This window comes from Aedes albopictus, chromosome 3 (genome assembly GCF_035046485.1).
Source record: "Aedes albopictus strain Foshan chromosome 3, AalbF5, whole genome shotgun sequence".
In the NCBI taxonomy this organism is placed as follows: Eukaryota; Metazoa; Arthropoda; class Insecta; order Diptera; family Culicidae; genus Aedes; species Aedes albopictus.
The window spans coordinates 104,362,370-104,383,941 of record NC_085138.1 but is presented as its reverse complement, the minus strand read 5'-3'; the positions used below and the strand labels follow the sequence as shown (position 1 = coordinate 104,383,941).

The 21,572-nt window shown below is 40.8% G+C and overlaps 1 protein-coding gene across 1 annotated transcript; it reads right to left on the bottom strand.

Moving 5' to 3' along the window:
* Positions 1–75: 75 nt before the first annotated feature.
* LOC134290301 (uncharacterized) lies at positions 76–5,169 on the bottom strand. Its single transcript, XM_062857405.1, has 4 exons — positions 4,302–5,169; positions 2,402–4,148; positions 1,397–2,269; positions 76–1,030 (listed from the first exon to the last, which is right to left on the bottom strand). The coding sequence occupies exons 1-4, from the start codon at positions 5,167–5,169 to the stop codon at positions 76–78; spliced, it is 4,443 nt and encodes a 1,480-aa protein (XP_062713389.1).
* Between the last annotated feature and the right edge of the window lie 16,403 nt (positions 5,170–21,572).

The window sequence follows — 21,572 nt, the reverse complement described above, 5'->3', positions numbered from 1 at the left end:
GATAGAATTAAGGATTTTAGTTTAGAAATGATTTTTCACGATTCACTAATGCGATCAAAGTTGTCGTCTCGAATGTCAGTCATCGTCGTTGACGTGTCCGTCATCAGCACGAAGCGAAGAAGCGAAGCGTTTTGGTTCAGTAAGCGCCGCCGCAACGGGGGGTCCGTCGCCACATACCCCCGCCCGTAAACCTTGGTGATCTGCTGGACTTTCGGAACACATCAGGTCCGGTTTACAAGAATTCGCGACGTCCAATATAGCTAGTTTGACCGCTGGTCTTCGAAGAACTCCCGTTGCTGTGCGTACCAAAGCTTGGCGTACTCTTCCGTCCTTACCCGGGAACACTTGTTGTACACGGCCCCGTAACCAACGGTTTCTTGTTGAGCAGTCGACCACCATCACGAGATCACCAACAGCAAGATCCTTCGTCTCCTCGAACCATTTGCACCTTCGTCTAATCACTGGTAGATATTCTTTTATCCATCGTCTCCAGAATTCTTCCGTGATGAACTGCGCCAACTTCCAGCTGCTTCTAAGTACCGATCGACCATCTACCGGGGCTGTAGGTAGTATCTTGACCCCAGAGGAACTTCCCAACAAAAAGTGGTTTGGCGTCAGAGCCTCTTGATCAGCCGACTCCAGTGGTATGAACGTTAGCGGCCTGCAGTTGATCATCGCTTCTGCTTCTAGTAGAACAGTTTCCAGAGTCTCATCGTCCGGCTTACGTGCTGCATCCAAAATTGCCCCCGTCGCCACTTTCACCGATCGAACAAGTCGTTCCCAAACACCACCCATATGTGGTGCTGCAGGTGGTATGAATTTCCAGCTGGTCTCCGCACTTGTGAAGGTCAATGCCAGGGCTTCGTTTCTACGTTTCATTTCTTCCTTTAGTTCCCGGCTCGCACCCTGGAAGCATGTGCCGTTGTCCGTGTAGAATTCTCTCGGAGGGCCTCTTCGAGATACGAAACGGCGTACGGCCATAATACACGACTCCGTGCTAAGAGAGTGCACCACTTCCAAGTGTACTGCCCTAATAGTAAGGCAAGTAAAAACGGCAACCCACCTTTTAACTAGGCTTCTGCCAGCCCTTACAAAAACTGGTCCGAAATAATCAAGGCCGACAAACGTGAACGCCCTGATGAACGGAGTGAGTCGAAATTCAGGCAATGAGGCCATGGCGGGAGGTCGTGGAGCGGCTTTGACAACACGACACCGTATACAATTTTTAGTAATCTTTTGAACCAGCGATCTCAACTTCGGAATTTCAACCTTTTGCCGAATCTCATTGACGACTGTCTCGCGATTGGCATGACGGTATCGACGATGGTACCAGTCCACCACGAGAAATGTTATTTGATGATTTTTGGGCAAGACTACTGGAAATTTGGTTTTATACGATGTGTAGGGAGCTGCACTAATCCTGCCACGCATCCTCAAGATTCCACGATGATCCATGAACGGCCACAGTTTGTAGATGCAGCTTGATTTCTGAACGGTATGATGGTGATCCTCAGGCTTCCCTTGCGACCGTCCAAGAATGGATAATTCTTCCGGGAAGGCCTGCTTCGGCGCAATTCTCCATAGAAGTTCCTCAGCTTGTTCCAGTTCGACTTGGGTGAGTACTCCCAGCTGCAGACTTTCCCGTTTCCTTTTTCGGCGGCAATTGTTCACATAGCGAAACACAAACGCCACAGATCGCTGAAGCTTCGACCACGAGTTGAACCGATGAATTTCGATCGGAAGGTCTACCTGAGACGTAAGATGGCACAGTACTATTATCGAGCGGAGCTCTTCCTTTGTCGGGTTAGCTTGACGCTGTATTGGCCACGAATCTTCGGGTTCAAACAAGAAGTTTGGTCCTCGAAACCAGGGGTTCTCCATTGAAAGCTGGGGGCCATTACTCCACTTTGTTGCTTGGTCCGCAACGTTCAATTTAGTCGGTATCCACCTCCACTCTGTGGGATTAGTTACCGTTAGGATTTCACCAATGCGGACGGCAACGAATTTGTTGTATCTGCGATGGTCGGAGCGAATCCAGGAGAGTACGGTACTCGAATCGCTCCAAAGGAATCTCCGGGAGATCGGTAGGCTATGGTAGGATTGAAGAGTTTCCAACAGGCGAGTGCCAAGGACTGCGGCTTTCAGTTCGAGTCGAGGGATAGAAATGGTTTTCAGTGGGGCTACCTTCGTCTTTGAACCGATGAGTACCACTTGTGCCACACTGTTGACTTCCAACCGTAAGTATGCCGCACAGGAGAAAGCTTCTTCGCTGGAGTCACAGAAGACATGTATTTGCAGATGGTTAGAGTTTTCTGGAATTCCGGATTCGAAATAACATCTAGGAATCCGCAATTGCTCAAGTTTCGGGAGTAGAGTCGTCCATTGCTGCCATCTATTATACAAATCCTCTGGAATCGCCGCATCCCAGTCCGTTCCTCTTGCCCAGATATCCTGGATAAGGATTTTTCCGTGGACGAGAAAGAATGAGATCAGTCCCAAAGGATCGAACAGCGTCATGACGACTTTGAGAACTTCGCGTTTTGTAGGGATATGACGTGGTTCCAGAATATGCCGAATATCCTCTCGCATCACTACGGAATAGGTGAATACGTCTTCGATTGGAAGCCACTTCATCCCCAGAACCGATTCGGAGTGCTCTCCTCGTTCCAGCGATAAATCCTTGCACTCTTCTTGCGCGGTCTCTTCGATACCACGTAAAACCTCCAACTTGTTAGACAGGAAGTGTCGCAGAGTGAAACCGCCTTTCGAATGCACCATCTTCACCTCATTCACTACATCTATCGCCTCTTCGATGGTCCTAAAACTGTCCAAATAGTCTTCCACGTAGTGCTTTTTGATTATAGCTTCGGCAGCACGGGGAAACTCTTTCGAGAAATCATGTGCGTTCTGGTTCTTCACGTATTGGGCCGAAGCAGGAGAGCAAGACGACCCGAACGTGGCCACGTCCATGACGTAAACTCGTGGATAATCACTGGGGCTATTGCGGAATACAAACCTTTGTGACTGGCAATCGGGAAACCGAATTCTTATCTGGTGAAACATTTCCATCAGATCTCCGCTGACGGCAACTGGAAACTGGCGGAACTGGCACAGGACCTTCGGCAGTGGAGTTAGCAGATCGGGTCCAGTTAAAAGTTTGGAGTTGAATGACGTCTCGCCCACCTTTGCAGCCGCATCCCAGATCAGCCGGACCTTTTCGGGTTTTTTGGGGCTGGTTACCACTCCTAAGGGCAAATACCAGATGCGGCTTGTGTCCACCGAAGTCAGCTCAACGAGAGTTGCCTTGTGCGCATAGCCTTTGCGCTCGTAGTCTGCAATCTGATGTTTCACTTTTTCGGCCAAAAGTGGAGTTTTCTGCAATCTTCTTTCCAGAGATTCCAATCGTCGGACCGCCATTGGATAGCTGTCGGGGAAGTCTGGGTTGTCCACCTTCCATAACAGCCCAGTTTCAAACCGGATCCCGTCTTCTGTCCGCTTTGTAGTTTCTGTCAAGATTCGATTCGCACGTTTGTCGTCTTCGGATTCTAGCTTGTAGTTTGAAGCTGTAACTCCAGTATTGTCCAGCGCGAAGTAGTCACGCAGTTGCTCGTTCATTTCGTCTTCGTGGGTGGGCGCCGCAGCAGCATGGAAATTGACGATACCTCGAAGAGTTGTTTGATCGGGAACACAGCCATAGATAGTCCATCCCAAGCGACATTTGGCGCCAACTGGTTCGTTTTGCCCCCCTTCGCGGAGTTTCAGAGGAATGCCTAATCTGAGATTGTCCAGCCCAATCAGAAGCTTTGGTTGAACTAGCTCGTAATCCTCCACCGGAAGGTCGCGTAGATGTGGAAATCTTCGGGCGAGTTCACAGTATTTAAGAGTTTGACAGGGAAGCATTAAACTACTAACTGTCCGGGCGTGTACCAGTTTGTACTTGGAAGAACCCCTTTTCCCGCTAATCTCCGCTTGAACGATCCTCGATTGGTGTTCGGTACGTTTAACGTCCCCTGTCCAATGAAGGGTGAGTGCTTCCTTGGGTCCCGACACGTCAATCTTGTCGGCGATAGAATCTTCCAAGAGGGTATACGAGGAACCTTCGTCGATGAATGCGAACACAACCTGGGAACCTCGGTTCCCGAAGAGAACTACCGGTAGAATTCGAAAAAGCGGCCAAGAAAACTCACCAGATGATACATGACTTGCTGACACATTAACATTGTCCGAAGCCGAAGAAGTGTGGAGAAGCGTGTGGTGCTTCTGGCGACATCCTTCAATCTCACAGCCTCGCCATGACCTACATGGCCATTTCCCATGATTGTTGAGGCATGTTCGACACAGTCCTTTCTCGTTAACAAGCTTCCACCGATCATCCATGTCGGCCAACTTGAACTGTGGACAGTCTGCTACACGATGGCCATCCCGTCCGCAAGATGCGCAAGGCTTACCTGGTTTATGTGGTGAAATGGAAGAAGAATTGCATACACCGGGGGTATGCGTATGGAATGACCCCGATTCCTTTTGTTTCCGCTTTTCCATTCTGTACGAGCTGTTGCCACCCGGGAGATCGTAGGTAACTTCACTCGCTGCGGTGACCAGGTTGGACATGAAATTTCCGAATGTTTCCAGATTTACCGTCTGAAAACGAGACTTATACGCAGCCCAATCCAGGCGGATCGAACCCGGCAACTTTTCCACTAGTTCCCGCATTAAAACCGGATTCGATAAGTGGTCCCGTTGGTCGGCTGCCACGAGATGGTCCACAAGGTTCTGCACCGAAATACCAAAATCTATTAGGGTATCGAGTCGATCTTGTCTAGGTGCCAACGCTTGATGAATCTTGTCAAGGAGCGAGTGGATCAGCAGTTCTGGTCTTCCATAGAGCGTGCGTAAAGTCCGTATGACGTGGGGCACCCCTGCAGGTAAAAGTAGACGACTCTTGACAGTTTCTAGAGCTCGGCCACGTAGACATCTCTGCAATCGGATGAGGTTTTCTGCCTCTGTGTAACCGCAAGCGATCGTTGATTGCTCAAAGCTACTGATGAAAATGGGCCAGTCTTCGGGGTCGCCACTAAACATCGGCAGTTCCTTGCCCAGAACCTGTCGCGCCGCGATGTGATGTTTGGTGAGGGTTACAGGTTCTTGAACCGCATGTTCGGAATCACTCATGTTCGCGCGCTCGGACCGTTGATCGTTAGGATTGAGGAACCTTCGGCTTTGGTCCAGATGGCGCAGAACTGGATGTTCATCAGGCTGCAGCGGAGTTGAATGGATCACTGGCCGACGGGGTATAGATTCCGGTCGTCGAGGTAAAATGCCACGAACTGATGAATGACGCTCAACAGCTCGTTGTACTGGGTCAGCAGGAACCTTCTTAGAGGGGGGGTCGACGATATTGTTACTGCAATTTTCTCCCATTTGATTCCCTTCTAATCTTCCAGCACCCGAATGCTCTTCCAATCATTCCGATACCTTTTGGATGGAGTCCGCAACAGATTCACTTCTACTCATTGGCGTAACTAGGTCATAGCTCTAGGGGGGGCCAAGGCTATGTCGATATAGATTTTTTATACAAAAAATATACTTTTCGCCTGAATTGCTTGATTATTTTTCCGAAATGGATTATTCTGGAGGGGGCCAGGCCCCCCCTGGCCACCCCCTATTTACGCCAATGCTTCTACTGCTGCTTAACGCCGCCTGGCGAATGATTTCTTGCCGTTGCTCCATGGATTCCTTCCTTAACTGAGACTGCATAGCTTTGAGCTCTTTTTCTTCCTTCGACTTCCTTTCACGTAGGCTTCTTTCTTCTTCGGCTATTTTTTCTTTTCCTCCAACTGGCGCTCCGATTCTTCCAGTTCCCTCTTCTTGATCTCGGCTTGTTCCAACAAATCCAGTTCCCGTCGCTGCAGCTCCTCTTCCGCAATTTTCAGTTGAGCCTCCATCATTGCTGCACGTACACTCGACGTCACACTTGCTGCCTGGGTTCTCTTCGAACTGGCCCGAGTGCTTCGAATAGGGCGATCTTCCGCGGGGAGCGGTAATTGCTTACTGACAGCTCCCATATTTCTACGACATACCTGGCAATTATACCGGCGATCCGGTTGTTTAATCGTTTCATCGACGCCGGCGCAGCCAAAATGCTCCCACAGCTTGCACATACTACATTCCACCATGTCCGTTTCCGCGGCATCTGGTCGATTACACGATTGGCAACTGTGGAGTGTGGGTTCATGTCGATCTTTCATCATATCGTCACTCCGGTACAACATTCTCCGACAAAATTCTTAAAGAACTGTTCGGGTGATCGTGACGGTCCTCCAACTCTCAAGAGCAAACGCAGTTGTTGTTATGCTGTTAGCTTTAAGCTGAAATATTGTTTATTTAGTTGGGTGCTTTGATTTCATTAATTGTACTTACAATTTTGGTAAACCGATAGTGTTATGGAATGATGAGTCGACAGATTTCGTGTGTATATTTTTATGCTAGATTAAGATAGGTTAAGATAACATTTACTGATGGTATATAGGTAAGTTTTAGGCAAACAACTTACTTGTACTTTTGTAGGATAAGCAATTAGCAATAATTCAGAAAGTTCACTAGTCTAGGCAAATTACTTTTAAGTACAAATTGATAGAATTAAGGATTTTAGTTTAGAAATGATTTTTCACGATTCACTAATGCGATCCAAGTTGTCGTCTCGAATGTCAGTCATCGTCGTTGACGTGTCCGTCATCAGCACGAAGCGAAGAAGCGAAGCGTTTTGGTTCAGTAAGCGCCGCCGCAACGGGGGGTCCGTCGCCACAGAACATGTTTATGCAAAATTAGTGATTTTTCAGTACACTGATATTTTACCTTACTCAAAAAACTGCTAAAATACTCTATATTTCACATAAAATAAGCAATAAATCAAAATTCAAAGCAATGACATACAGTTTTTTGGTCTTAAATTGTTCGTAGGATTGTACTCGACATTTTTGATGAACAATGAAAATGTTCTAATTACACTCTTATTTTGTTTTACCCGGAAAACTACGAAAATTCCATACTTTTTACACAAAATAGTCAACAAAACTAAATTTAAAACGATAACATGTAGTTTTTTAGCCTTGAAATGTTCGTAGCAGTTTGGGGGACATACTTGAAGAATAATAGTGATGTTTTCATTACACTCAAATTTTGATTCACTCAAAAATCAACGAAAGTATCATATTTTTCACGTAAAAGGGCTGTTTGCAGTTCAGAAGGAATTTCTCGGCCTATCTAGATGCATGGGAAATTCCTTGCCTGAATCGCCCAAGAAACCGTTTTTCTTCCGTCGCAGTACGCAGTTGCGAAGAAATAACAATTCAAATGGCCGTCACCATAAAAAGTTTCTACCAGGAATTGCTCAAGAAGTTTCTTGAGCGATTCCTTTTGAACTCGAAACTGCGCTAAAGTGATGAACAAAAATAATGGCTTACAATGCAAAGTAGTTTTTTTACCTTTAAATTATTCGTGAAAGCGTACTGGACGTTCTTGATGAGTAATAGTGACGTTTTCATGACACACTTAATTTATTTTACTCGAAAAGCTACAAAAGTACCATAATTTTCATACAAAACAGTCAATAAAACAATATTGAAAGCCATAACATGTAGTTGTATGGCCTTAAATTTTCCGTTACAATGTACTGAACCTGTTTTTGATAAAATGTTGATGTTAACATCACACTAATATTTTGTTTTATAAAAAAATGTACGAAAATACCACAAAAAAGCGAATAAGCCAAAATTTAAAGTAATGATATTTAGTTATTCAACTTTGAATTTATCGTAGTAGTTTAGTGGATTTATTTGAACAACCCTAGTGATGTTTTTATGACACTCATATTTTATATCACTCAAAATACCACATTTTGCACACAAAGTAGTCATCAAATTGGAGTCATTGCATTAGTTTTTTTTTGCCATGAAATTATTTGTAAAAAAGTACTAGACTCACGCTTTACTTCTCTTCCGAAGGAAGAACTCATATTTTGCGGACCCACGCTTTACTTCTCTTCCGAAGGAAGAACTCATATTTTGCGAGTTTGTCGGGAGTGGGATTCGATCCCAGGTCCTCGGCGTGATAGTCAAGTATTCTAACCATCACACCAAATCCACTCCACAATAGTGATCTTTCAATTACACTCGTTGTTTCCTAAATTAGTTTATAAAAAAATCAAAAACAACTCAAATAAAGAGAACTTACTATGCGCAGCATATAGTCACATGTTGATGTACCGTAAAAAATATATTTTTACACAGATAATGATTTTTAATAGCTAAAAGCTAAAAGATTTTCACTCCATCTGAGTGACTTTGTTGACTCCACTGACTTCGTTATTTATGATTTTATAAAATTATTCATGTTTTGATACAATAAATTAACCTAACATGTTTCATACGGCTTTTCCCACCATGCTGATACTCTTTGCGTTGCATTCTGTAATATGTATTTTTTGGGATTTAATATGTTTTTCAGAGCACTATCAAAGTTTCCCCAAAATGAAAATGTGATTCTCGCTCATATGGAAAAAATATTGATCACCCAAAACAATTAAAACTGTCCAATCCTTACATTGCAATTATAACTGAGACAGTACAGGCGTTTTAAAATTATTAAATCAGGAAAAATACATGGAATAATATTAGGGAAATTTGCTGAAAAACTATCAAAGTTACCCCGTTTTACGGTATTGCTTCAGAAACTCTTTTACACAGAAAAAATATGTAATTAAAATTCAGTGAGAAATCATGCACATAAAGAGAATGCTAGAGTTAGTGCACTTTTACATGAGATATAATGTAAAATTACTTTACCATCGTGTAAATTTCCGCCAATTATCGCGTAAATCACCATGGACTCTAACCGGTTACGTGACTATTAGCGGAAATTTACACGATTGTAACGTAATTTTACATGATATCTCATGTAAATATGCACTAACTCTAGCATTCCCTTTATGTGCATGATTTCTCGCTGAATTTTACATGAATATTTTTTCTGTGTACGTACATTTGTTTTTCAGAAATTTCCCAAAAGGTGCATTTATATTTTAGGATATGGTCGGGGTTCTGCTAAACCGAACCAAAGACCTTTTTTGAAAAAATGAGTTTTCTTAACCATTGGATGAAGAATATGATGATCTACCTTCAGTGTAAAAATCCAGTAGTTCTTACAGCTCTTCGTGGAGTAAATTCACAATTTCTGTTTGGCAGAACATACAAAAAATAAAATTGTACCCAGCCAGAGTGAACTGTAAACCATTTCATAGAATCAGCGAAATATTTTAGTATTGATCTAGATGATGAACATTTCAAATTTTCCTCATCGCCGTCAGATTTCTAACTTCTAACCGATTCATAGTAACAATCTGTGAGAGAATTGAACACGTAATTAGAAATACGGGTGTTGGACGATCTAATTATATGTCGATGAACCTGATCGCCATTTTTCCAAATCACATTCAGCCAGAGTGAACCAAATCCACTGCATTTTAGAATCAATTTATTCTCAATAATTCAAATATCAACTGGTTTTGAATACCTGCGTTATGTCGATACACCTTATACTGATACTTTAACACAGGAGCCGTCATTGAACAACAAGGATAATAAGAATAATAAAGATTGAAATCAAACACTTGGTTCGCTTTTGCTGATCAAAAAATGGCGTTTTCACGAAAATCATCCTTAAGAAGAATGTTTAGAACTTGATTCTGATTTAACGACTGTTCTTCAGCTAGGTAAAATGGCCTAGAGGTAACTCGCTTGGTTATCACTCAAATGATCCAAGTTCGAACCTCTTTCGTATTTTTGAAATTAGTTTTGTCTTGGTTCACTTTGGCAGAACATTTTCATGGTTTTCTTCGACCAGCATTCATATTCGACCGCCGTTCATATTTCAAACTATTTTGAGACCTTAGTGCTACTATACTATACGTGGCCTTTCTGATTCATGTTAAGAATTGTGAGTGATATTTACTTCAACTTCAGACGATGAAAAATCGAGATTTTTTTTCACAATCCGACTGGTTTTCTCTGAAACAAAGAAACACAGTCAGCCACACTGAACTATAAACCATATTCCAATGTTTTTGTTCAGCCAGAGTCAACTGATTGCAAAGTACTGAGAAATCAAATGTAATTATATCAATGATTTCAAATATTTTACATGTATTCTTTATTTCTGATGGTTAATAAAGGCTTGTAAGTTACATGTGTGCGGAAAAGTGTCAAATTATCATAACTGTTGTTTATTTGTGAGTTGTTGAACTTTAAACTTAATTATCTCGGAATAAACTTTTTGGTGCTTAGTTCGGTTTAGCAGAACCCCGGCCATATCTTCCAAAGATTCTTTCAAAATATTCAAGATTCAAGATTCTTTCAAAATATTCAAAAAATCTTTCAAAAATATTCCAGAGAGAATCTTTCAGGGATATTTTCAAAAACATCAAGGATTCATGCGGAATTTATTTAGGGGTTCTATTTCTCGAGAAATTCTTTTAAAAATCTTTTGAAATGTTTCCGTGAATTATTCCTTTGGGTTTTCATCAGAAATAGAGACGAACCAGCCAAGGGCTGAAAGTCTCTCAAATGAAGATAAATCAATCAATTTCATCAGAAATTCCTTTAGCGATTGCTTGATAAATTTCTCAAAAAAGGATTCATTTAGAAAACCTTCCATAGATTTTCTCAGTGAATCCACCAAAGAATCATTTAGAACAGTGGTGCTCATCTTGCGACCCGCGGGCCGCATGCGGCCCTCCAAGCCTTAAGATGCGGCCCGCGGAGTACTTTTAGACGAATCGAAATTTTTTAACGATTATATGGTATAACTCGTTTAATTTATTAGGAAACAAAAAAAAATGCTGATCAATTTTCACAGTGTTGAACACAAATTAAATCTCAAGGGCTGAAAGTCTCTCAAATAAAGATAAATCAATCAATCAACAAATTAAATCTATATAAATAAAAATGGAATGGTGTTTGTATGTCACGAATAGGCTCGGTAGCGGGCCAACTGATCTACACCATTCTTTCACTGTTTCATTCGTGCAGGGCTCCGACGTGTTCGTACAAAAAATATTCGGGAAAATCGAACGGGAACGCACCGAAAACGAGAAAGTTTGAAATTCCATTTTGAGGGACATTTTCCTACAAAGCTGCATGTCAAAAACACAATAGGCAGGCAGAACGACGTTTGCCGGGGCAGCTAGTGATAAATAAACAAATAGAACAATCCGTTCTATTAAGATTCGAAATCGCAACTCCGAAATATTTCGGCATTTCAGCTAAGTCACGAAGCCAGCTTGTAGTTATTTATAAGTCGTACAAATCAAGTGAAAGTTTGTTTAAATTGTAATCTTGAATCATTTAAGAATTAGTAGCAGTTTTTAAGCGCAGTCAATGCAACGCTGAGCAAATATTTCACATTTCGCCTTTCCGAAGAACATAAAAACACAAAGCACGAAGTATGGGATCTTACGACTGGGAACTTGATGGAAAGGGGGATGGCTTTCTCAGTCTTTGATTCAAAAACGATTTTTATCTACATTCCCGACGTTTCGGCCTAGGGATTTGGCCTTTTTCAAGGGTCGTAGTGATAGACGGTACGACCCTTGAAAAAGGCCAAATCCCTAGGCCGAAACGTCGGGAATGTAGATAAAAATCGTTTTTGAATCAAAGACTGAGAAAGCCATCCCCCTTTCCAAAGCACGAAGTTTTTGACAAAATTCTTAACTTGGTTGGTTTTCACTGTTTAAATTTCTATTATAAGACTCACACATTTTTCGAAACAAAACTTACGAATACAATTTGAATTGTCCAAGCGAAACTCCTGAACAAACTTAAAAAAAAAATCTCGGGAAAGATTCATAAAGCGTCTCCTGTGCCCTTTTGGAGAAACTTTTGGATACATTTTCGGAGAAACTCCAGGAAACATTATTGGAGGTAAATTTTAAGCAACTCTAAGCGAAATATACGGAGAAGCTCAAATCATCCTGGAGAATCTCAATGAGAAAGTTGTGGCGATACTGCATGGAAATTATGGGAGCATCTCCTAGAAAAATGTTCTGGTGCCACTCTAACAGAAATTTCTTAAACAACTTCAGAATAAATTCCTCGAGCAACAAAAAGAGAATTTTCAGGAGTAACTACAAACAAGATTCCAGGACCAAGACACAAAAGAAGCCTAGAACGCCTGAGGAGAATTTGAACAATAAATTTGCAGCAACGTATGCAGCAACTTTAAAAGATAATATTGAAGAAACATCCGGAAACAATTATAAAAAATCTAAATCTTGAAGAAATTTAATGATGAAGTATTTTATCAACTTTAGAAGAGACTCATGGAAAGAATCTACTAAAATCTTTATGAAACTCCTGGAAATTTTTTGGAAAAAATCGGAAGCTATTCTAGGAGAAATTCTTGGAAACGATTAATGAGGAATTCCTGAAGTAACTTCAAGTTAGTTCCAAAGGTAAATCTAAGAGGAGTTCTTAGAGGTGTTCCAAGAAAATTCTAGAAAAACTAAAAGAAACTTCAAGAAATTTCTCGAAAATCTTCTGGAGAAACTCCACAAGAAATTTCAGGAGAAAATCCAGCAAATCTTTTTGGAGCGATTCAAAAGAAATTCTTGTAAAAGCTGCTTGACAAGTTCTTGAAGTGGCTTCAAGGCAATTCTAGGGGTAACTTCTAAATTGTTTGTTTGAATTTCAATTTGAAACTCAAACGTTTTTCTCAACCAAACTTATGATTTTTCATAAATATGCTTTAGAATTGTTCTTTTTGTGCATCGATGTTTTAAGCGGCCCGCAGGCCGATCACGAATTGCAAATTTGGCCCGCGGTATCCTTCAGCCTGAGCACCACTGATTTAGAATATTATCATATTTTTTTTCAGGAATCTTTTATTTTTTTTCCTGGAGCATTTTCGGAGCTTTTTTTTCTGGCTTTCTTCAGTTCTCTCAAGTTTCCATCCTAGTTCCCATGCAAAGTGTTTTTCTTTTATTTGCTCTTATTAATAGTTCCTTCCGTGGTTTTTTCTATATTTTTAGAGATTTCCTATAATTACTTCTGGAATTTCTGCCAAAGAGTTTTCCGATATTTCTCCTGAATTTCTTCGCTGGTTTTCATGCGGAGTTTCTCCCGCAATTTTTCTTAGAGATTTTCCGAGTTCTTTCATGAATTTTCTAAATATTTCCTACCAGAGCTATTTTCCGAGATTTCCCAGTCCTTCTCAGGATTTTTTCCGAAGTTTCTTGCGTTCCTCATTGCAGAATTTCTCGCAAAAATAACGTGGATTCATTCCGACATGTTTCCGGGAATTTACAACAATGAATTTTGTAGGTTATCTCAGGCAGGAGGTTTTCCGAGAAACACTACTAGAAAAGTACAATGCGTCCAGTGACCAATTTTCATACAAAATGCTTAAGTTTGGAGCTCTGTATTTCAGCTTCTAGAACACAAACTCCGAGAGTAATCTCAGGTGAAACTTAAAAAAACTCTCGCGAGAACCTTTATAAGATATCCCGGATGAAACTTCAGTAGAAATTCGGGGAGAAACTCCAGAAAAAAAAAGTCATTGAAATTTTTTTAAACTTCGGGAGAAATCCTAGAAGCAATTCCTTCAGAAAACTCGCGAAAAACTCCTTTAAAATCCGGGAGGAGCCTTAGTTGAAATCCCAGCAATAGTTTCTGTAAAAACCTTAGAAATCCCGGAAAAATCTCATGGAGAAGTACCACCATGAAGAAAACCTTCAAGAGAAATTCCGAGAGAAACTCTGAGAGAAATTCTACGACAACATCTGATGTAGGTATATTCCAGGAGAAAAGAGAATAAATTCCATAAAAAATTGTTTGGGCAAAACGCAGGAGGAAAAATCCAACGAGAGACTCTGAGAGCAAACATGGGAAAATCTCTGGAAGAAAATCTACAGGATTCCCATGAAAACCTTCAGGCGACAATATTTGGATTTCAGAAATCCTGCAATATTCTCCAGGATTTTTTCCGGAAATAACTGTTTGAATCTAGGGTAAAAACGTCGATAGGAATACGAAAGAATCTCCGAGAGGAATTTGAAAAGGAATCCCAAGAAACAGGAATAAAAGAAGGCTGAAAATCTCTCTAATGAAGACACATAACCTAACTTTAACTTTGGAAACCAGTTAAGTTCGTAACTTTTTTTTCGTTTTCGATTTCCGTTTATTTTTTGATGATTGCTACTGCATGTTCAGGAGACGCAAATGGACTCAAATTAAAACAAATAAAAAAATCCCTGATGAATTTTCGGTTTGCCTTGTATTTTTTTCAGGTAGTGGATAGCCTGAAACTGGTACAAAAAAAATCAGTAAAAGAAATCTGCATGTGTTTTTTTTTTTTTTTGAATTTTGTGTTATTGGCTATTTTGCGTGAAAAATATGGCACATTCGTGATTTTTTAGTTAAACAAAATGTGGATATGATGTAAACATCAAAATTTTATCAAACACATGTCTAGTACATTCTAATGGAAAATTTTAGGACTAACAACTACATGTATTTGCTTTAAATTTTGTTTTATTGACTATTTTGTAAGAAAATTATGGTATTTTAAAAACTTGTTTGGTAAAATAAATTAGGAGTGTCATGAAAGCGGTATTATTGTTTAATGTTCATCATTTCACGAAAAAATTCAAGGCAAAAAACCTGAATGCATTGCCTTATATTTTTATTTGTTGATTACTTTGTGTAAAAAATGTGGTATTTTCCTAGTATTCCGAGTGAAATAAAATATGAGTGTCATAAAAACATCACTAGATCACTGAATCCACTAAACTACTACGAAAAATTCAAAGTTGAAAAACTGCATATCATTGCCTTAAATTTTGGCTTTTTTGTGGTATTTTCGTACATTTTTTTTTATAAAACAAAATATTAGTGTAATGTAAACATCAACATTTTATCAAAAACAGGTTCAGTACATTGTAACGGAAAATTTAAGGCCATACAACTACATGTTATGGCTTTCAATATTGTTTTATTGACTGTTTTGTATGAAAATTATGGTATTTTTGTAGCTTTTCGAGTAAAATAAATTAAGTGTGTCATGAAAACGTCACTATTACTCATCAAGAACGTCCAGTACGCTTTCACGAATAATTTAAAGGTAAAAAAACTACTTTGCATTGTAAGCCATTATTTTTGTTCATCACTTTACGTGAAAAATATGATACTTTCGTTGATTTTTGAGTGAATCAAAATTTGAGTGTAATGAAAACATCACTATTATTCTTCATGTATGTCCCCCAAACTGCTACGAACATTTCAAGGCTAAAAAACTACATGTTATCGTTTTAAATTTAGTTTTGTTGACTATTTTGTGTAAAAAGTATGGAATTTTCGTAGTTTTCCGGGTAAAACAAAATAAGAGTGTAATTAGAACATTTTCATTGTTCATCAAAAATGTCGAGTACAATCCTACGAATTAACTTCTTTAATGCTTCTGACTCTGTGAAGAGCATTGTCAAAGCACTTCTTCCTTGTGTGTCTCCTCTTTTGAAGCAGTTGGCTTCTAAAATGCCCCTCCTTGCGACATTCGTATCTTTCGATGGCTAATTTAATCACCGAGGTCGAAGATATGATTTCTGTGCTACACTGGAACTGTCGTAGTATCGTACCAAAATTAGACGCTTTCAAGTTTTTAGTTAACAATTTACAATGCGATGTTTTTGCGCTATCCGAAACATGGCTGACACCCGATGTAACCTTACCTTTTTCCGATTTCAACATTATCCGTCTTGATCGGTCCGACTCGTACGGAGGGGTGCTTTTAGGGATCAAAAAGCAGCACTCATTTTACAGAGTCGATTTTCAACCGATGACAGGCATCGAAGCCGTCGCATGTGAGGTGACAATCCGAGGTAAAACCCTCAGTGTTGCCTCCATATAGGGTATCGGGATGCTTCGTTGGCATAGTCCCCTCGTTCGGCCTATCTTAACGTTAACCAAAAACTCAAACAAACTCGCCGAACTGGATATCGGAAAAGCTTTGCGCCAAACAACTGTGACATTTCGTTTCAGTTTTATCACTTTGGAGTATTAAAATTGTATGAAAATGTCACTTTGTTTAGCTTTTGTAGACGCCATGATTCTTCGGCTTAGTGGGTAGTCTATACACATGATCATAAATGGCATGATTCTGGAATATTTCGAAATGCCTTTTCAATAACTGAACATTTGATGCGACGGTCAAAGATGCTATGCTATTTTGAATTTGTATGTTTGTTTTTAACGAATAATAACTATTTTGCAAATTACATGTGGGCCGAATATTGAGGACATTTTTTTCACTATGTACCCAAATCTTGGCCCATCAGTAAAGTGACGTCAAAAACACCGATAAAGTGACGCCAACAACATTGCTTGCGCAAGTACCAGAAAGAACGAACAGAAAGATAGATTTTGTGTGCGGTGACTGTAAAAATATAACACAATAATCGGGTTGCATTGTTTTCGTTACTTAATAAGAAAGAACTTTAGTTTAAGTGATTTTTTATAGTTTGTTGAAAATTTGACTGCGCAAATGTAATTTGAAAGTATGATTAGTAACCAAACAGAGGTAATACTGTAGCAGAAATATTGAGAAAATGAGATAATAAGTGGTTCTAGTGCATGGAAAGCAATAGGCCAACGTTGTATCCACTAATAGGCCAATTTTTGTACCATAGACCAACGTTGCATACCATCACATCGAATCTTTTCAACTTAGTTAAGTAAATTCTTGAATATTTACGTTAGTTTACTTCCAATTGGTGAAACATGCATTGCCTAGAGTGCGTAATAGGGTCAACATATTATTTCTAGTGCTATTAATTCATGAGTTATGGTCAAAATTGTCAAGGCGGTTTGCAAATTAGGCCAAGGAATGATCCATATACCCTATCTTCCACCGAGAACTGCGATATCTCGCAGGGATCTCGCCCACATCTGCTCGGTTATGCCTGAGCCACGGCTGCTCATGGGAGATTTCAACTCCCATGGTACAGGCTGGGGGGAACTGTACGATGACAGCCGTTCAACTTTGATATATGACCTCTGCGACGACTTCAACATGACAATTTTGAACACCGGAGAAGTTACGCGAGTGGCACCTTCAGCTAAAGATGGCAGTCCTAGAGACAGCCGATTAGACCTCTCAATCTGTTCGAGCTCACTATCGCTGGAGTGTACATGGAAGGTTATCCAGGATCCCCATGGTAGTGATCACCTTCCGATCGTTGTTTCTATTTCCAATGGTTCACGTCAACCTCCATCTATCGACATTTCCTACGACCTCACGAAACACATTGACTGGGGAAAGTACGCGGAAGCAATTATCGACGGTGAGCAATCGGTAGAAATTCTTCCACCGCGGGAAGAGTATCAGTTTCTATCAGAACTGATCATCAGTAGCGCGCTTCAGGCACAACGTCGGCCAGTTCCAGGTCCGTCGGTTCGCAGGAAACCCCCCAATCCGTGGTGGGATAGCGAGTGTACAGAAATCTATCGCGAGAAGTCCGCTGCGTTCAAAGAGTTTCGGAAACGCGGTTCGGTCGAAAACTTCAAGCGGTACACTGCCCTTGAAGGCAAGTTTAAGAACTTGATCAAGGCGAAGAAAAGCGGTTACTGGCGTCGGTTCGTCGAGGGTTTATCGCGTGAGACATCAATGAGAACTCTTTGGAACGTCGGGAGAAGAATGCGTAACGCGTCGTCGGTAAACGAGGATCGAGAAAGCTCTCCTCGGTGGATTCTCAAGTTCGCAAAAAAAGTTTGTCCAGATTCCGTACCCGTGGAGCGAATAATTCGTGATGTTTCCGAGGATAGGGACGACATGGATAGGCCGTTTTCGATGGTTGAATTCTCACTTGCTCTTCTTTCATGTAACAATTCCGCTCCAGGAATGGATCGCATTAAGTTCAACTTGCTTAAAAACCTCCCCGACGTCGCTAAGAGGCGCTTGTTGAACTTGTTCAATCAGTTCCTGGATAACAACATCATTCCGGATGATTGGAGGCAAGTGAGAGTGATAGCTATTCAAAAACCCGGGAAACCCGCGTCGGATCATAATTCGTACCGTCCAATCGCGATGTTGTCTTGTCTACGGAAGTTGTTGGAGAAGATGATTCTCTTTCGACTGGACAAATGGGTTGAATCGAATGGCATGTTGTCTGATACACAATTTGGTTTCCGCAGAGGCAAAGGGACGAACGACTGTCTTGCGTTGCTTTCTTCAGAAATTCAGCTTGCCTTTGCTCAAAAACAGCAAATGGGCTCAGTGTTTTTGGATATTAAGGGAGCTTTTGATTCAGTTTGTGTCGATGTTCTCTCCGACAAACTACACGAAAGTGGCCTTTCACCAATTTTGAACAACTTTTTGTATAATTTGCTGTTTGAGAAGCAGATGAGTTTTGCTCATGGCGACTTGACAGTTTCACGAATTAGCTACATGGGTCTCCCCCAGGGTTCATGTCTTAGCCCCCTTCTTTACAATTTTTATGTTAGAGACATAGATGATTGTCTCATGGAAAATTGCACGTTAAGACAGCTTGCGGATGACTGTGTTGTTTCTATAACGGGATCAATAGCAGTCGATCTGCAAGGACCACTACAGGATACTTTGGACAATTTGTCTACTTGGGCTCTCAAGCTGGGTATCGAATTCTCTCCGGAGAAAACTGAGATGGTTGTCTTTTCTAAAAAACACAAACCGGCAAAGTTTCCGCTCCATCTGATGGGTAAGACAATCACTCATAGCATGTCTTCTCAATATCTCGGCGTCTGGTTCGACTCCAAATGCACCTGGGGGAAGCACATTGTGTATCTGATACAGAAATGCCAAAAGCGAATCAACTTTATGTGAACTATTACCGGAACATGGTGGGGAGCACATCCGGAAGATCTGATCAGGCTGTACCAAACAACCATTCTGTCGGTTTTAGAATACGGTAGCTTCTGTTTTCAATCCGCGGCGAAAACACACTTGCTGAAGCTTCAACGGGTTCAGTACCGTTGTCTTCGGATCGCGTTAGGTTGCATGAACTCAACTCACACTATGAGTTTAGAGGTACTCGCTGGTGTACCGCCTCTGACAGACCGCTTTGCGGAGTTATCGTTCCGGTTCCTCATCCGATGCGAGGTTGTGAATCCATTGGTCATAGAAAATTTCGAAAAGCTGCTCGAACAGAACCCTCAAACTCGTTTTATGAGTGTGTACTACTGGTACATGACGCTGGAGGTAAGCCCATCTCCGGTTAACACCAATCGTGACAACTTCTCAAACTTCGACAGCTCCTCAGTGGATTTTGATCTCTCTATGAAGGAGGAGATCACCGGTATTCCGGAATCTTTTCGTTCCGTAGGTATTCCACAGATCTTTGCAAGTAAGTTCGGGCATGTTAGCGGGGACAGACAGTTCTTCACAGACGGTTCGAAAACCGATGATTCGAGTGGTTTCGGTGTCTACAACGAATTTCATAGCGCCACCTACATGCTTCAAAAGCCATGTTCGGTATACATTGCTGAGCTAGCGGCTATATACTACACCTTAGAGTACATTCGCACTCTTCCACCTGAGCACTACTTCATTTTTACCGACAGTCTTAGCTCTCTGGAGGCTGTTCGGTCAATGAAACCGATGAAGCACTCAGCGTACTTCCTGAATGGAATACGCCAAGTCTTGAGTGCTTTGTCCAAACGCTCATACATCATCACCATAGCTTGGGTCCCTTCACATTGCTCAATTCCGGGCAATGAGAAAGCGGACTCTCTGGCTAAGGTGGGCGCTAGCGGAGGCGATATTTACGAGCGTCAAATCGCCTTCGACGAATTTTTTGCATTGGCCCGTCAGGAGACCTTGATCAGCTGGCAACACAAATGGAGAGATGGAGAGATGGGTAGATGGTTGCACTCCATCATTCCACAGGTGTCGAAGAAGCCATGGTTCAAAGAGTTGGATTTAGGCCGCGATTTCATTCGTGTAATGTGTCGGCTGATGTCCAACCACTATTTGTTGAATGCACATACCTTCCGTATTGGGCTCTCAGAAAGCAATCTCTGTGTCTGTGGCGTGGCTTACCAGGATATCGAGCATATCGTGTGGGGATGCGATGAGTATCGTGAGGTCAGATCTGAGCTGCATGAAATTCTCCGGGTCCGAGGAAAACAACAGAAACCCGATAGAGAAGTGTTGGCAGGACTTGATTTGGAATACATGAACCTGATTTACCAGTTTTTGAAACGTGTTGATGTAAGAGTTTGATGTAGTACGTTCCTTGTTTTCGTTGTCTGCCTTTTGGTTTTGTTGTTCGACCCTGTCTGTCGTCGCCCCCCTTCCGTTTGTCCTCTTCTTGTCGTTGTCTACCAATAAAGTCCTTTCTTTTTGGTTCCGTTACAGATATGGACAATTTGTCCCATCAATGTTTTTAGTATAAGTTAGCAAATAATTTAGTTTTAAACCCATAAACCCGTCCTTCCCAATTTTATTTTTATTTTTTATTTATTTTTTTTTCAATCCTTAACCTCGAAACAGCCGCGAGTACTTCGGCTTCCCAAACTAACATAGTCTTAAGGCAGTAATAAATTGTAAAATGTAAAATCAATGTAAAAACAAAAGATTTCGGCTCAGTTATGCCCATGTGGCGCCCGAGCCTTCCAAATAAACGAATAAGTAAAAAAAAAATCCTACGAACAATTTAAGACCAAAAAACTATATATGTCATTGCTTTGAATTTTGATTTATTGCTTATTTTATGTGAAATATAGAGTATTTTAGCAGTTTTTTGAGTAAGGTAAAATATCAGTGTACTGAAAAATCACTAATTTTGCATAAACATGTTCACTCCAGCTGTACGCATGATTTAGAGTCGAAAAAAACATATGTCATCGCTTTAAATTTTGTTTTATTAATCAATGTGCGCAAAAAATGCGCTCTCAAAAAAAACTAGGAAGTGCCTATTGCTTAATAACTTTGGGTAGACGCAACTATTTTATATTTTTTTAAATGGACGATGATCTTGAAACCTGTCCGGTTCCATCGCAAAAAAAAAGTTTTGAAATCGGTTGAAAAACGGCCGAGAAATGCCTTGTCAAAGTTGGACTTCCGACTTTTTTTTGGACCCTTGGTAGTTCGCGGGAGTTTTTACCCCCTCTGTAGTTTAAGTGTTAAAAGTAAGCACACATGATAACAAAAAGAGCGGAATTAAGCAGTACCGCAATCGTTTTGTTTTCTAATAGGATGAAGTTCAGGAAGTGATATGCTAAAATTGTAGAAAATGTACATTTGAAACGCCCAAATTTGTCTCTTCATACACGCTATTATTCCCAAAGTTGATTGCTTTATGCGTGAATGTGATTACTGGTTACGAGCACGCCAACCAGTTTTCTCGGTTCAAAGTATAAAAAATATCCACCTATAATTAATCGGAAGCCTACTGATGAAAATAATTAACAGTATTCTGTATCACATAACCGATAACGTATTTCGCTAATTGTCACCTCTAGCATCATCTCACAACGGGTCATTTGAAACCTATA

What these genes read in the sequence shown, in the direction of transcription:
- LOC134290301 (XM_062857405.1), bottom strand. Translation starts at nt 5,169, where the DNA reads ATGAGTGATTCCGAACATGCGGTTCAAGAACCTGTAACCCTCACCAAA. An exon ending in GCGGCGATTCCAGAGGATTT is followed by an intron (nt 2,270 to 2,401) that starts GTATAATAGATG and finishes CTGTGACTCCAG; the next exon opens with CGAAGAAGCTTTCTCCTGTG. An exon ending in AGTGCAGCTCCCTACACATC is followed by an intron (nt 1,031 to 1,396) that starts GTATAAAACCAA and finishes CCTTACTATTAG; the next exon opens with GGCAGTACACTTGGAAGTGG.